This window comes from Leopardus geoffroyi, chromosome B4 (assembly GCF_018350155.1).
Source record: "Leopardus geoffroyi isolate Oge1 chromosome B4, O.geoffroyi_Oge1_pat1.0, whole genome shotgun sequence".
Classification (NCBI taxonomy): Eukaryota; Metazoa; Chordata; class Mammalia; order Carnivora; family Felidae; genus Leopardus; species Leopardus geoffroyi.
In genome coordinates this window covers 55019716-55037620 of record NC_059341.1, presented here as the reverse complement: position 1 = coordinate 55037620, position 17905 = coordinate 55019716, and the positions used below count along the sequence as shown (strand labels likewise).

The 17905-nt window shown below is 41.3% G+C and overlaps 1 protein-coding gene across 1 annotated transcript; it reads left to right on the top strand.

Annotated features, from left to right (window-relative positions):
- Positions 1–374: 374 nt before the first annotated feature.
- LOC123590915 (cationic amino acid transporter 3-like) lies at positions 375–16388 on the top strand. Its single transcript, XM_045464552.1, is given in 3 exon segments — positions 375–848; positions 14090–15661; positions 15663–16388. Coding segments are annotated over 2 exon segments (1782 nt in total). The 5' UTR covers positions 375–848; positions 14090–14272; the 3' UTR covers positions 16056–16388.
- The last annotated feature ends 1517 nt before the right edge of the window (positions 16389–17905 follow it).

Below are 17905 nucleotides of genomic sequence, written 5' to 3'. Positions count from 1 at the left end.
GGCACCTTCTTTTGGTCACCATTCAGGGTCTTGGCAGCCCTAGTTTTGATTACTTAGAGCAGGAAGCTCTCTAGACAGGGAAGAAAAAAAAAATATATATATATATATATCTCCAGCACAATGCTCAATGTATATTCAGTTAAAATATGCTACAAACTCTGAATGACTATCTCAGAAAGTCCTTTATGGTGAAGCCTAAGCCAGATCTCTTTTAATTTTATTCCTGGAATGATGGGAAACATGGGTGAGAGGGCGGGGATGGATGGTGATGATAGAGAAACCTAGTAGGAGATTCTGGAACAGGCAGCTTTAGGGGGTGCTTCCATCCTTTTTAAAGAGCTGCTTAGAGGACTCTTTAGCTGGATCTGGGAGTGGCCTCCAAATGACATAGGCTGGACTCCACATGGCTTCCCTCACTCTCCTCCTGCCAACCAGGACCTCCTCCAAACCCAGGACCCTGGGAAGCTTGTTTCCTTTTAAATTCCATCTTGCCTCCAAAAGTCTCCAACAAAGTCCCACTTAAGCTCTTAGTCCACCAAGTCACTCATGTAGGGTCCCACTAGTCTTCCATCACCCTCCTCCAGCTTTCCTCTAGATTTTGCCTAATCTACTTCCTTCACTCTTTACCATTCCCTTGTGACCTCCTCCTGAGGGCCCTGCCTCTCTAAGGCCCTGCCTCTCATGGGCTCCACCTCCAGAAGGCCCTGCCTTGGGATGTCCCCAACTCCCTGTGGGCCCAGCTAAGCTCCACTCCTGGTCCTGACTCTGCTTGGGTAAACTTCCCTCTCCCTGGGTTTTACTTACCCTTTCTTTCAGGTCTTCCTCCTCTGGGGTAGGAAAAGCACCTGGTAAGTGATTTCTCCTATTTACAGAGTTTGGCAAGAAAGTGCAGACAGAGCCAGAGAGCAAGAAGGCTGGCCTGGAGTTCCACCGACTGTGGACTTGGGCTTTAGAGCAGAGGGTATTTTATAGCGCCAGAACCAGACTCTGGATGGGGGGAGGGCAGTGCAGATCAGAGACCTTGAGAGTTTGGGAATGGCAAGTAGGTTTGCTGGGGTCAGAGTGGTTTAGAGGCCTGCACTCTCTTCTCCTCCAGACCAGAAACCTTCTCAGCTCTGCTGAGGAAAATATTAATTAGGGGAGGTTATTCCTTTGGCCTTCTCTGGCATCCTTCCTACTTCTTTGCCCTGTCCTCCTCCCTTGCCTTTCCTTTCTGACCTGGTGCCAAGCTTGTTTTATCCATCTTTGTCTTTCCCACAGCGCCCAGCACATTGTATGCTTAGACCCGTTCTTTGAATTAATGAATATTCTTCCACCTGGCTTTGCTGCTTCCTTCGTGTTTTGCCATGCTTTCTCACTGGAAATTTTAAGTCTCTGTATCATATCCTCTTAGGGTGGACATTGTTGTGGACTTTGCAGAGTAGTAGGTCAGCTGTATAAAGTGTTCCACCACCATGACAGAGGATTTGAGGGACTTCTTCCTCCATGCTCAAAGAGCTAGATATCTATTTTTACAACTGCTGAATGTCTCTCCCTGCCTTTCTTATCTAACTTTCAAAAGTTGTGGTGGGGATTGATTATAGGCAAGCTCAGGCTGTAGCAGGCAATTTTACCAAGTTCCCCTGGGGTTTGGCTCCCTATTGGTCTTAAAACACTGGGTCTCCTAAAGGCAGTTTACCGTTATCCCAAAATATATTTGCAACTGTTTAATTTTAAAGGCGATGGGAATATTAAATTGTTCTCCACCCTCCTCCTGACTTCCATGTACATGTGGACAGTACCCAAACACCAGAAGCCTAGATAACACTTATCCAAGCACAGCACCTGTTTTATTGATTATATGTGGCAAATGTTTATTTCTAGGTTGTCTTTCTCTTACCCTCTGGCAATTCTTGGGCAACTTCTGTCCATTATCAACTGAGACATGTTATGTGCTTCCAGAAGGCAGATTCATTTTAACCTTAGTTTAGCAAAATCATGTGGAAAGTCCATTTTTCTTCAACAAGTATATTCCAAATTAATCAAAATAGTTTTTCAATTATATTCTTTTGGTTTATTCTCATCCCTTTTTTCTTTTATTACTGCAGAAATCACAAAGCAGAGTGGGGATTAGAAAGAACAAGGAAAAATAGATAGAGTGTCCCTTGAAAAGTGGTGGCAGAAGTTATTTGTTGTAGATTATAATGCCTGAGCTGGGGTGAGACAGATGGGTCTTGATGGAGAAATCATATTGACCATTATTTGGATAAGAACACAGTACTTTGAGTCATGATACAACTTTCATATGACTCAGATAATCTGGTGACATTCCTAAAACAAAACAAAGCCAAACAAATTAATATTACAAGGGAGATATTGAAGATGTACAGCAGGGCTATGAGGGGAAACAAGCACAGTCTTGTGAGAGTGGATAGAGAGAAAGAGACAGTTGAGTCCTTACATGGGAGGACAGAAGGACACATTTAAAGATATGAAAGAAGATAACCAGAGAGATAGTTGGCTTTCCAAAGCCACCTTGTGTGCAGTATATTATTGAGAGTGTATATTGGGAAGAGGGACACAGAAGAAAGAACCAGTGGTTCTGACCACTCAAAATGACTAGTCTAAAAGTGGAGACAAGAGTATAGTGATAGATGGGATTATTAGATGGATTTCTAGAATCTGTGCCTTCAAGGAAAGGAAGGGCTTGGGGGAAAAAACAAAGTATTCAACAAAGCTTCTTGGAAAAAGTGTTTTTTGATCAGTGCTCACTGTAGATAAAGGCCATCCTACATTAAGTTGTTTGGAAAATAAGGTAGACAGCCAGATGGATTTCCTTCTACTGGTTTCTCCTGAGAACTTTTATTAGGTGTTCTGTGTTGACAGGATTTGGGGCTGAGAAAGGGCATGGAGAAGCATAGGGGGAAGAAGAGAAGAAGTTGATTTTCACTGCTGACATCAATGTATCACATCCCTTTCTAATCCCTTAACTGCATGTGCAGACTCACATTCTCCAGATCTCTTTCTTATTCTTGTATGGAAATTCTAATTCTGATTCTTCCTGGTAGTGCATCTAATTTCTGAAGACCTTTAGAAGCCGAAGCTCAAGCTTTCTGATTTGTCAAGTTGATTATCTTGTTTTGGTGTGATTGAAATATTAAGAATTTCAAAACATGGATTATGATTGAAATTAAACCTGTAAATGTGTCAAATCATGAATGCGGAATGTTGCTTTTAACTTTGTCTTCTCTGCAGTTATCCCAAAATGAATATGAAAAGGTGCCTTTTCACAACCATCCTAGAATGATACTAGAAAATATGGAGTCTACACAACCTCTAGAAAAGTTATGGCTCTCTGATTGTATACCCAAATAATGGTTAAATGATACTAATGTAGTGTGTGCATGTACCAGGGACTCCATTGTCATTGTGGGAAGGAAGCAGACATGTTTTGTTCTACATCTACATAGATTTGGGTCTATATTTGGCTGGATGTGTTTGATCTACATAGAGTTTGTTTGGATCATGTTAGTTTGCATCAGGATGGGTTTTCACTGACTCACAATTCAGCTTCTGCCAGACTGGAATGGTATTTGAGGGGTGTAGGCCTGGGGGTGCTAGGGTAGGTAGATGAGTAGGTGGAGGTGGATGTGTTTCCTCCTGGTCTAATGAGTTTGGGGGTTGCCATGCCTTCAAGCTGAAGTCTTGGTTGCACCTGGTAATATTTACTTGCATAATAAGGGTTTCAAGCCTTATGAGAAAAAATGAAGCAGATTCTACCCTAAGGAATTTTTATTTTAGAGAGGGAGACAAAGGCTGCTTTCAAGTTACATGCAAAGTATACCACAAAGTGAGATTACAGTTGGGAGGATGTCTGGTAAGTGATCCATTTGGTGAGGTTGTTCTCAGAAGACTCCTGGGAGATTAGTTCGGATATTTATTTTCCTTAGTAAGAGCTGAATTTGGTTACTTCAGCTTTCTTTCCAACTTTTCAGGGAAGCTACCTGACCTTTACTTCTCTATCCCCAGAGGAGAAGAAACACACTTATTACTATTGCAATGGGTTCTCCTTTCCTTTTCTGCACAGACCAAGAATGAGAATAATTATTTTTATATTATTCTTATATTTTAGTATCTAGATCTTTACTAATATCTGTAGCAAATATTTATCTGGATCTGTTAGGCAAAATGGATTTACTATTTCAAGATGTGATGAAGTTTGTTTTGTGTTTTTGGTGGGGGGGGGGTCTATTTATTAGAGTAAGTCCAAGGCTGACAATGTAGCTTGAACTGATGTTTTCCTGGGAAACAGATATACACAAGGCCAAGATGGGGGCAATTCCCCTCTCTTCCATGCAGCATTCTCAGGTTGACTCATGGTGCACAGAACATACTCAGTGGTCTTGCCAACACTGGAAAATGAGGTCCTTACTACTCTTACCTTCCATCAACTAGGAAGCCATCTGGGATCTTGACATACTCTTGCTGTGACTGAGGGATACCCTTCCTGGTTCACAGTTTATGTATCTTTCACTTATTTTGGCAGGGTGGAGGTCTTCACGAAATGCCCTTGGTTGTAAGTTCCCAGACAGGGGTATTCTGTGTTTGCCACCATTGTTCTTGCACTGTGTGTAACTGAATGCATTATGATTTTGGCATAATAGTGGTGGTGTTGATAATTTAAGGGGAAGAAAAATGTTGATTTTGCTAGAGTTCTTTTGCACAAAGAATCAGTGTGGTGCCTAAATTTTCTAACTTGGAATTTTCCCTTGTATTCATTTATGCTTAGTTGAAATCTTATCTTTAAAAGATTGAATCCAGTCCTTCTCACTTAGAAATTTTATGTGGCTTCTACTTGAGGAACGATCAAATTTCTCACTCAGACCCAGCTCAAAGTACATTGAATCCATTTGTGTAACTATTTATAGACAGTACAGGAAAAATGGTAGCAAATAGAGAAAATTCTTTTCTCCAGGAACTTAGAATCTAAAGGAATTTCAGACATACATTCCTAAAATCCTGAAACAGGTGAAATCATGTTCTACACACCATTCAATCATTTGAGCATTGTACATTCCTCCTTTCTTCAGGCTAGCCTTAAATGCAATTATGCAGCTTCAGTCTTATGTCATGTAGCCTAAGGCCAAAGCATTAGTTGGCTTATTTTCCAAATAAAGTAAAGCAGTGGAAGTAATAAAACTCTGTGTTGTCTATCTGTTCAATTGTCAAACATCAAAGAGATGACACTGGAGAAAATCATAAAGGTCACAGATAATACACTTTGTTTCAACTGACTTGGGTTACTTCCTTTGTACTTTCACTTTGTTATGGTGAAAGCAACTTGGGCCTCAGTTGTTGTGTTGGATCTCTGACATAACCAAACTGGGATGTAAATCTTGGGACTTCCTTGGATGTGACTGTTTAATTCTCTGTACCTTAGGCTTCAGCTGGGGAAGGAAAGGCAAGCAGAAGCACCGTCAGGCAGAAGCTCTGCTCCCAGTACCACCTCACCACCCACTATTCCTACCCTCTTCCTTAACTGGGTGTCTACTTAGGGCACAGTTCTCGGCTAGTGGACATTAATGAGGGGAGATCAGGGGGCAAGGAGAGCATAGTGGAGAATACTGGAGAGATCAGGTATCTCTGTGTAGGTGTGCCTAGAGAAGCTTGGGGATGGAGGGTCATGTTGAGTAAATTTGGAAAAAGCTTGTTCTAGGCAGAGAAAGGCAGTCTCTGTGATGGCTGATAATAATGATAGCAAGATGTGCATGTGTGGGAAAAGATTTGTCCTGTCCAAGCAGGAGCCACAAAAGTTAACAGTAGGAGTAAGTGGTAGAAGAACAGTGAAAAGAGAACGTTGGCAATACAATCTTAGAAGTTTGGACTTAATAGAGAGGAGGAAACTGCAGGTTGGTTGCGAGTGTGTGTGTGTGTGTGTGTGTGTGTGTGTGTGTGTGTGTGTGTCTTTTTAAGACTTGAGGAAAGTGTCATTTTACAGAAGGAGGGTAGAGAGAACTTACACTTCAGTTATCGGCTGCATGTAGCGATCAGGAAGAATGTATTTCAGGGCTTTATCCTGCTTCAAGGGCAGCAGGGTGAATCTTAGTGAGAGCTGAGGGCATCTCATTGTTCAGAGTTACCAATTTTATGGAGCAGGAGGGTGAACCAGAGAGTATGGCAGGAAGCTGGCCTTAGACATGCAGTATTCGCAAACCATAGGAAGTTACTAGATATAGGTCTACTGTGGACAAGGTTCTAAATGTCTAAGTGATTTCATGTCATCTGAATTGAACTGAGGTCTAGGTTGGTGATCCCCAAATATCTGAAACCAATGAGTTCAGATGGAATTCCTTAGATTTGTTCCAATTTTTTATGCACTTTCCCCAAATAAGGTCAGGATCCTTAGAGGCTGCTTTGTCAATCCCCTTGTTTCTGGATATATTTGAAGTTTTCTTCCTTTTGAAACTAAAATAGAAAGGAAACCCTTTATCTTTTCTGTTGATCTTCCTGTACCAATATCATGTTCATAATGCCCATTATTCCTTATCTCAAGTTCATATCCCTTAATAACTTAAAAAAATACTGAAGAGATCCAAAAACAGACAAAGAGGTCTTACTGGTGCCTGATGTCCATGGGTGATTAATAAATACTAACTTTTCTTTAGGTGCTGTGAGCTCAGAGCTGGTCACAGACATGGGTCACAATGGGGAATCCTAATGCCCATTTTATATTTTCTACCAGATCAGGTCTCCTGTTTTCAACAACAACCAAGTCAGAATGATCACTCTGAAATAGCTGAAGTCCTATTGCAGCAACACTCTGCCATTTTAGCTCTGAAAGTGGTTAATCAAATTTTGGAATGATCGGCGAGCTGACATTTTTCTGGTACTGGTTCTTCTGGGTTAAGGATAAGAGGACATTTCAGTTTCTGGCACACATTCCTAGTCTGCCTGATTGGCAGCCACATCTGGGGAGCAAATAGCCAGGTGAATTAGGAAGCTTAAAAAAATGTTTTGTTAAACTATAGTCATTAAACTGTCACCATCTGCATTCTAACCTCCTATGTTCCAGTTGGGGCTGTCCTTTGTAACAGATTATTCCTAACACTATGTGCCAACAGACTGTTGTCTGGAAGACTTGGGTGATGGCTGAGGTTTGGGATCCCAAACTAGAGACATTTAGGTTGTCCAAGAAATTGTAACCATCTTCCTGCCATTGGGCTCTCATTTTAGAAAATGTCTGCTCTCCATCTTCCTTTACACAATGAGAGTCAAGGTTTCATTTTCTTCTCCAGCGCTCCCTAACTGCATGAATGTGGGTTTATTTCATTTTAATAATGAGGTAATAACTAGAAAAAAATGGATAAAAGAATAGGATGATGAAAGAAGTCGTGGGAGGACAATTTATATTTGGCATCTAGAGATCTATTACCCTGTATTTCCACAAAAAGCCAAGTGAAAGGAGATGGGCTGAAGTTGTGGGTAGGAATTACAATTATCTGTAACATCATATCCCAGAACTATTGGAATAGCTACATGGATGCTTTTAAATCTTACTTGGTGTCTAAAAGCATAGTCTGGAGACCATTTGACCCTAGGTTAGGTTTGGAGTTTAGCAAGATAAGATTTAATTGTAGTTCTCAGATTTGATGGTCCCAGTACTTGCAGCTCTGGCTGATCAGTATCTATTTGTGAGGAAAGGGAAGAGATTAGCAGAAGGTAACCCTGGCACAGACAAAATAACTGGCTCAAATACTCCTTTAATAGTTATTCCCTGAAGTCTTGACTCTTTGTGGAGGTAGCATGCTGCATGCAGTAGAAAGACTATCATCTTTGAACTAATAAAGAACAAAATTCAAATTCCAGCTCTTCTTTGTACTGGCTATATGAGCCTGGGACTGTTGTCTAACCTCTCAGTCTGTAAAATGAAATAATAATACTTATTTAATTGGGATGTTATGAGGGTTAAATGAAATAGCATGTGTACATTACTTGCAGCTCAACAAATGTTGGTTCTCTTTGTCCCCCTCAATGTATCCCTAAATTTTGCACATATACCTGGTACCCCTATTTGCCAGATCCCATTGTTCTCTGCCTCATGTCCATGCACATGTTTCCCAATGCCTCTAGAGTTGAAGTCTAGGGCCCTGGCTTATTAGTCTGTGTTCGCCCTACAAAATGACAGTAAGGATATGGAATTTTAAAAACCGTGCTAACATGAGCCATGGTTGTGGTTTTGTTCCAGTAATTTTTGCTGTTGAGTTTTGGTTGTAAATCAAAGCCAAGAGAGTTCTATCTTCCCACCCACTCCTCTCATCTAAAGTTCCTGATTTGGGGCTAGATCATTCAGGGTGGGATTCGATTCCAAACAAGTATAATGGCAAGGTTGTTTATAAAGGGCATTCAGGGAAAAAGAATCCATAACGTTTACTATGGGGACATTCTTGTTTTTCTTCTACCCTTTTAGTTTGAAAAATATCCAACTTACAGAATGTTGCAGGAATAGTATAATTAACACCCATTTATATTTTACCAAGGTTGAGCAATTATTAATATTTTCCACATTTGTTTGCTATCTCGAGTGTGTGTGTGTGTGAATAAAATATGACCCATATTCAAAGTTTACTAAATGTCCAGTTTTTCTATAGCAGAATGTTTCTGCCTAATCCCTGTGCAGTCCAGCATTCTGCATTGCATTTGATTGTCATGTCTTTTTATTCTCCTTTAATCTGCAACAGTTCCTCAGCCTGTCATTCCTGACATGGACAGTTTTGAACAGTACAGGTCAGTTTTATAACAAATCAATATTCTTTGGAAGGTTGCTTTGTACACTGATCATTTTTTATCATTAGATTCAGGTTACACAATTTATATAAGAACATTGTTGACAGCAATGAGTGCCATGTCGGCAGGGGGCACATCTTTTTCTTCCCTATTGTATTTGTAGCATCATGCACTAGGACTGGCGTTTATAAGGTGCTTAATGTTTATTAAATGAATGAATGACCTAAGATGTTCACTGCTACTTAGGTCCATTATTTTGCTACTTGAGGGCTACTCCCATTTTTATTATACATGTTTGAAGTCTTAAAGATAACACAGGACCTCTGTAATGATCCCAGAGAGAAGGGAAATGAGATTGGGACTATGATGTGAGGCAATCTGTGGAGTCTCTTTACCCTAGAACTGGGTGGTGATCATAGTGTGTTGAGAGTGGAGGATGAGTAGATGGTCCTTAGCTGGGAAAACACAGCACACAGAAACTAGGAGTACATGGCATGTTTCCTTGCCAAGAGAAATTAGTTATTTACATTTCCAGATTTTACTATATTTCCCTCCCCTCACCCCCATTAGAATCCTAAGAATGCCGGGGCGCCTGGGTGGCGCAGTCGGTTAAGCGTCCGACTTCAGCCAGGTCACGATCTCGCGGTCCGTGAGTTCGAGCCCCGCGTCAGGCTCTGGGCTGATAGCTCAGAGCCTGGAGCCTGTTTCTGATTCTGTGTCTCCCTCTCTCTCTGCCCCTCCCCCGTTCGTGCTCTGTCTCTCTCTGTCCCAAAAATAAATAAACGTTGAAAAAAAAAATTTAAAAAAGAATCCTAAGAATGCCATAGTGAAAACGGACTTCTGTCTCTCCTACTTTCCCAGCTGGGACAACCCCATAATTCTCTCCTTCTCTACACTTCATCTCTCCCCCACCCACACACAAGTGTGTATTTTTTTAACATTTATAAATGGTGGTTGGGTGGCCATTCTTTCTTGATTTGTGTTAAGAAAATATATAACTTTTTGGATTTACCATTTGGATATAGAAGCTTTCATCCCTGTTTCCTGGGGGGAAATGAGGTTATGACAGTTACTCTTTACTTTTCAGAAATGTGTATTCAGGCTTCCATTTGGAGCCCTTTCTCTCTCCAGCTCTGAGCATCTCAGACATTTCTGACAGTTCTTCCTGAGGCATCTGGGACTTGGGACTGGATTCATAGATGTAATTCTTCAAGGCTTGCAGTGCCTGATTCACATGATTCCTACCCTCTTTCTGAGAGTCTACCTACCCTTATCTTTGCAGTCCTTATTTTCACCAGGTTACAGAAAGACATCTTTTTATCTTCATGTCAGCTCCTGATTATCCACAATAATGCTAGAGAATAACATTAAATAGTGAGTGATGCTAAAATGACTTTTGTTTGATTTATAAGTGATGGAGTCCTGTCTAGAGATAATCCAGAAAGTGAACAGCTTCAGTCAAGTCAATTCATCATGTTATTCTCCCATGCTGGTGAATGGAATCTCTTCTTTGGCATCTAGTCAGGGAGGTGGATGCAAGAACACAGCATGTTCAACCCTCATTTTGTTTCAGACCCACAAGTTATCTATTGAGAGCTCTGCAAAACTTATTTTCATGCCTTGTTTAAAACTGAGAACCCAATACTTAGCTCACAAAACCTTTTTAAAACTGAGAACCCAATACTTAGCTCACCAAACATTAAAATCAGCAGGCAACATGTAAAACTATCAGCTTTTCTAGGGTTTCCATCACACCCAAAGTAACAGCCAAAGTCTTCACGGTGACTCTCAGACCCTATGTGAAGGATCAGGCTTCCTGCTTCTCTCTTTGATCATCCTCTCCTGCTTCCCCCTTACTTATTCTGTCCTGGCTCCACATGCCTCTTTGTTATTTCTCAAAAATAGGTGGTTTTCATGATGGAGATGTTGATATGACAGAGTAGTATAGGTACCCTGATATATATATATATATATATATATATATATATATATATATATATATAATTATCATAATATATGTTATAATATGTTATAATATTCTATATCACAATTATTATAATTATGTAATAATACTTATTATTATCATTGTATTTGAACTTTGCATCTTTTGATTAGATCTTTTTGATCTAATTCAGTAAGCCTACGACCCCCATGTGTTTAGCACTAACATCTATGCCGGTGTCTAATTAAGTTTCAAGGCAAAGTATATGGAATAAAACTGTTTTCATTGTCTCAGGAGGACCAGCTAACAGACTTGAGTTTTAGTGGATGATTTCAAGGTTAGACATTTATAAAGACTAATTGATTTTAAAGTTTGGACACTTGGGTCAGATTTTAATATTAAACAGGTAGAGTATATTAAGTATATATTGTTTGTTAGAAACTGAGCTAAGTACTACTTTACAGGTATTGTTTCACTTACTCCACACAACAACCCTATGAAGTATTACTTTTGTTCCCTTTTGACTCATGGAAACTAAAGTTCTGAGGGCTGAACAAATTTGTCCAGAGTCACCCAGTATGTGGTAGAGTTGTGATTTGAACCTGAACCATCTACCTGCAGAGCCTTTACTCCTAACTACCAAAATGTGCTTGCTTATTGTGAAAAGAAAGCTCTTAGAATCTCTTCCCTTTGAAATTGAGGACAATTTCTTATCAGTTGGGTAGTTTAGAGCAGTCATGGGAAGTATGGGGCTAGTTGGACAAGAATCTCCAGAGGGAGAGGATGTTTGAAAATGTGCGCAGGTATCTTCATTATGCCTCCCTCTGTTCCCTGAAGTGAGAACCTCTGCCTTAGGATATCCCACCTAGATTATAGGGCCTAGGTGTGATGCCTTCCAAAAAGTAAGAATTATCTAATTGAGTATTGGTGGTTGGCTGTGTAGAACTCAAGGCAACCTGATCTTTTTTAAACAAGTGTCTTCAAAGGCAAACAATTCTTTATCATCCCATGTGCCTTATACCTGCCATGAATGATGTACAGTCAAGGTTTTATCACAGTTGGTTTTCCTTTCATACTTTTCATTTTGCTTGCATTCTACAAGGAAAGTAATACCATTTATATCTTTACCTGAGCCATTTTATAAAGGCTGCTTGGCTACAAAGTAGTTATCTCAAAGTCAAGTAGATAGAAATTTTGGATTATGTGCTCTTTCAGGTTTCTTTTCTCAGTTTGTGTATTTGTTCAACAAATATTTATTGAGCACCCAACTCACAGCCTAATTGAGGAGACAGGAAGCTGACCTGGAATTTTGATTCATTAGGATCAATGGCACATGGGGGAAGCCTGGGTGCTATGAGAGCACATATGGAGGGTAGCATAAGAGTTAGGGGAGGCTTCCTGGAGAAATAACTTCTGAGCTGGGAGCTGAAAAAGAAGCTGAGGTTAGTATGTGAAGGGGCCAAGAGGGCATTAGAGACAAGGGAACATGGTGAGTGTAGAAATCACCACTAGAGCAGGAACTGGGCAGGGGATGAAGTTGAAGGAATAATCACAGGTCAGATGATGAAGGAAGGAGGACTAGGAAGGAAGATCAGTGGGAATCACTGAAGGATTTGAAGCCTGGGGGTGGGTGGGGGACATGTCAATCACATTCACAGTGTAGAAAAGTTCCATGAATTAAGAAGTGACCGCCCCCCTTATCTATCTCATGTACTTGTTAGTAAATCATAAAATTGGAACTGGTGGTGGCAAATAAGGAGTGTAGATGGATTTGTACATGAAAGGTCTGATCCATAACCCAAGAGTTCCTTTTGATAATCTGTAGAGAAGACTTTTCAATTTTGACTTGATTTTTCTATCTTTAGAAACCTCTGACAACATTTCCTAAAATTCTCTCAAACCAAGTCTGAGTAGGGAGGAGAGTGGGGGCTGCATGACTTTGCTTTCTCTGTTCTCCACCATTCATTTCCAGGGTTTTGCTATGAATTTTTCATTCAAAGTCTTGCTTCCCATTGGGGAGGGGCCCATTTGAATAGCAGCAGGGGAGGAGAGGGAACCTCATGCAAATTCCTTCTTTAAGAAAACATATTTGGCATATTGAAAGCCTGGTTGAATGAGTTAAAAATAACTACTTATGAAAAACTAATAGGAGTTACAAGTGAGTGATTTAATATAAGCTCACAGAGCAGGGTGGATTCTCCAGGCTGCTGGCAGCTGACATCACAGATGGTGCAGGATGTTTATAGAGCATAGTGTGACCAGTGAGCAGAGTTCCTGCAGAAATGAGCTCATCTTCTTTACTGGAATCCAAAGAGGGAAGAGACAGAAGAAATTGTTTAGGTTGTGAGCTTCTGAGCTAAGTGACTTACTTCTTTCCTTCCTACCCATCATACTCTCATAACTATGGATGTAAAAATTGTAGTACATTTTGCCTGGTTGCTTCATAAAAGCACCTTTATATCTCTTCTCCCTTCTTAGAAATGGATTGTTGGTTGGCTACTGCACCTATCTCTCCAATGTTTCCTTACTAAACAGCCTGTTCCTCTCCTTTTTGGAAGTAGTTATAAAGGTCTTGCCCCTTTCTCCCTCTTCCTCTCTTCTCACAACACCCTGTGGGCCTAGGTGGGTAAAGGGAAGGGTTTGGACTATACATCCTTCGTCATCACTGCAGTTAAATGGAAGATGCAGAGTGAGGAGGAAGGGGGACAAAGTGACATCTGACTTTGGCTAGCTGATTTTGGGGCTAAAGATTTTAAGACTGGGAGACCAATGGGGCACCTGGATGGCTCAGTAGGCTAAGTGTCAGACTTCAGCTCAGGTTATAATCTCAGGGCTTGTGAGTTCAAGCCCCACATCAGGCTCTCTGCTGTCAGCACAGAGCCTACTAAGTTCCTGTCTCCCTCTCTCTCTGCCCCTTTGCATTTGGTGCTTTTTTTTTTTTTTGTCTCAAAAATAAAACCATCAAAAAAAAATACTGGGGGGCCAATATTTGTAATTTAAACTCAGGTGATATTTGAAAATATAGTTCTGTGATTGCAATCAGGCCCTCTAGTCAATGAATTAATGTGCCATAATTCATGCTCAAGCATGGCCCAAACATCCCACATGTGAGTTGTTGCACAATAAATTCATGCCATCTTGTGTCTTATAGCTTAATTAGTACATGAAGCTACATGAGATGTACCCAAATTTAAATATGTCATGTAGTTAATTAAAAGCAGAATGTTGGGAAGTACTTGGCACTTTTCTGGGGGAAAGCAAGGTTGGTTTTTCTGTGATGTCCTTTAGTGTCAGTTTCTGTGATATTGGGCTACAACAGGTAACCTGAGACTTCTAAGCGTTGTTTGAACACCATTGTTCAGTAAATACTTATTGTTTACTTAGGCATTATGGAAGAATAGCACATATAAGATGAAATATGAAGCATCAGCTTTCAAGCCTGAGCAATAGAACTCAGAGTGACAACCCAACTTGGCTTAACTGAGACTCAGTGAATCCAGCTCCAGACTCTCGGCTCTCCACACTTCCTGCAGCTCTCTGATCCTAGAATCTTCAACTCCAGCTACAATGCTGGGTCAGGCACTTTTCAGATTTGGTCAAAAGCTGCTATGCAGACATCAGCTGGAACATTTGGTGACTGAGGATGTCCCATGCAGAAGACTGGACACTCTGGATTTAGTGGCCCTGGGTGTGTGCTCTACAGTGGGTGCAGTTATATATGTCATAGCTGGTGAAGTGGCTAGAGATAAAGCCGGACCATCCATTGTGATCTGCTTTTTGGTGGCCGGCCTAACTTCTGTGCTGACGGGGCTGTGCTATGCAGAGTTTGGTGCCCGTGTTCCCCATTCTGGCTCTGCATATCTCTACAGCTATGTCACTATAGGTGAACTCTGGGCTTTCATCACTGGCTGGAACCTCATCTTTTCCTATGTTGCTGGTACAGCCATTGTGGTCTTTGCCTGGAGCTTAGCTTTTGACAACCTGTTTGGGAACCAGATCTCTCAGACCCTGCATGAAAACATCTTACTGCATGTTCCCCAGGTCCTTGCAGAAATTCTAGGCTTCTGTGTTGTGGCCCTTGTGTTGTTGCTCATCGGATTGCTGACTCTGAGGGCTAGAGAGTCAGGACTGTTTACCAAAGTAGTCACATTGGTGAGCCTTTTAGTCCTCAGTTTTGTCATCATCTCTGGTTTCATTAAGGGGGACCTGCACAACTGGAAGCTCACAGAAGAGGACTACGTAAAGGCTGGACTCAATGACACCTCAAGCTTGGGGCCTCTGGGCACTGGAGGATTTGTGCCTTTTGGCCTCAATGGGATTCTCCATGGAGCAGCTACCTGTCTGTATGCATTTATAGGTTTTGACAACATTGTTACCAGAGTTGAAGAAGTCCAGAACCCCCAGCGTTCCATCCCTATGGGCATTGTGATTTCACTGTTCATCAGCACTTTGATGTATTTTGGTGTCTCTTCAGCACTTACACTTATGGTTCCTTACTACCAGCTTCAACCTGGGACCCCCTTGCCTGAGGTATTTCACCATATTGGCTGGGCCCCTGCCTACTATGTTGTAGCTTTTGGATTTTTCTGTAGTCTTTCTGCCAGCCTCTTGGGCTATATGTTCCCCATACGTCAGCTGATATACATGATGGCAAAGGATGGCCTCCTGTTCTCTGTCTTTACCAGGATCCAAACTGGCACATACATCCCCATAATGGCCACTGTGATCTTTGGCATTATCGCAGCAGTCATGGCATTCTTCTTTGGACTCACTGATCTTCTGGACTTCATGTCAATTGGGACACGGCTAGCTTACTCCCTGGTGGCTTTTTGTGTTCTCATCCTCAGGTATCAGCCTGAGGTGAAGAAAGGGGGAAATGAAGCAGACATGCAGGATGAGAGTGGGCCTGTAGAAGAGAAGCTGACTCTACAGGGACTACTTTTTCCAGGCAGCTTTTCCCACCCCCACTCCACTCTCTGGCCGGGTTGTCTATGTTTGCTCCTCACTGCTTGCTCTGCTGCTTACTCTTCTTTGCCTGGTGCTGGCCCAGTGGCCAGTTCTGCATTCTGGAACTGCAGTGTGGATTTCATTGGTTGTGCTGCTCCTGGTGCTCATCACTGGGATCACTGGGGTCATCTGGAGACAGCCGCAGAGCTCCAGTCCCCTTCCCTTTAAGGTCCCTGCTCTGCCTCTCCTCCCACTACTGAGTGTCTTTGTGAATGTTTACCTTATGATGCGGATGACAGCTGGCACCTGGGCCCCAATTGGTTTCTGGATGTTGATTGGGTTTGCTATCTACTTTAGCTATGGGATCCAATACAGCCTGGTTGCTGAATCCCACTTAAGTTAGCGCTAAACTGTAGAACTTGTACTCAGGAATGCAGTACATATTTGTTTTGACATCATCACACCTGAATGCAGTCCGGTCCCCTGCACAATAATGGTGAATACTTTTGGGCACATGGAAAGCTAGGCCTCCCATGGCATGTTGTTTGGGGGAACATGAATAGAGTCGTGTATTTATTGTGGAGCAAAGAATATGTCTTTACATTTCCTTCCTTTTTTTTTTTTTTTTTTTTTTTTTAACTTGTTTCATTATCAGTTGCATCCATTATTGCTTACCGGCTTTAGAAAATATTATTAAAATAAACTAGAAAAGGTGTTTTTGTTTCCCTTGGATAAATATTCAGTTGTTGAAATAGTGTATTTATGGTAGTTCTATTTTACTTTTTTGAGGAACTTCAATACTCTTTTCCACAGTGGCTGCACCAATTTACGTTCCCAATAACAGTGTACAAGTGTTCCTTTTTCTCCACTTCCTCTCCAACACTTTTTATTTGTGTTTTGATTTTAGCCATTCTGACAGGTATAAAGTGATATTTCATTGTAGTTTTAATTTACATTTCCCTGATGATTAGTGATGCTGAGCATATTTTCATATGTCTGTTGGCTATCTGTTTGTCTTCTTTCCAAAAATTTCTATTTAATTCTTCTGCCCAGTTTAAAATCGGCTTGTGTGTGTGTGTGTGTGTGTGTGTGTGTCTATGTGTGTGCATGTATGTATATGTACAAATACAAATAACGGGATACTACCTAGCCATAAAAAAACATGAAATCTTGCCATTTGTTTTTTTTTTTAATTATTTTTTTCAATGTTTATTTATTTTTGGGACAGAGAGAGACAGAGCATGAACGGGGGAGGGGCAGAGAGAGAGGGAGACACAGAATCGGAAACAGGCTCCAGGCTCTGAGCCATCAGCCCAGAGCCTGACGCGGGGCTCGAACTCACGGACCGAGAGATCGTGACCTGGCTGAAGTCGGACGCTTAACCGACTGCGCCACCCAGGCGCCCCGAAATCTTGCCATTTGTAACGACATGAATGGACATACAGTATATAAGTGTAAGTGAAATGTTAGTCTGAGAAAGACATATGATTTAACTTTCATATGGAATTTAAGATATAAAACAAACAGACAAAAAAGAGAGACAAGCAAATAAAAAAAAATCCAAGACTCTTAAACACAATGAACAAACTGGTGGTTGCCAAAGTGGAGGTGGGTAGGAAAATGGGTGAAATATATAAAGGGAATTAAGAGTGCACTTATCTTGATGCTCCTGAGAAATGTGTGGAAGTGTTGGATCATTATATAGTACACCTAGAGGAATATAATGACACCGTATCTTTTTTTTTTTCAACGTTTATTTATTTTTGGGACAGAGAGAGACAGAGCATGAACGGGGGAGGTGCAGAGAGAGAGGGAGACACAGAATTGGGAACAGGCTCCAGGCTCTGAGCCATCAGCGCAGAGCCTGACGCGGGGCTCCAACTCACGGACCGCGAGATCGTGACCTGGCTGAAGTCGGACACTTAACCGACTGTGCCACCCAGGCGCCCCATGACACCGTATCTTAACTATTCTTCAATAAGAAAGAGAAAAAGATGAAATAAAAAGATGAAATATGAACTGTGCCCTTAAGGAGCTTATATTCTAGTACAGGAGGGAAAGCATAGCTATAACACAAGAGTGTGGTATCATAAGTAATATACAAATACAGTGCCTTGGGAATTCAGAGTGGAGGTTGATCTTTTGTGGCTGGCACAGTGGTGAGGTTTGATTGGTGAAATCAGAAGACTTTGTAGAGGAATGGCATTTAAATTGGCTCTCTTCAAGAAAAGATAGGATTTTGCTACATGTGGG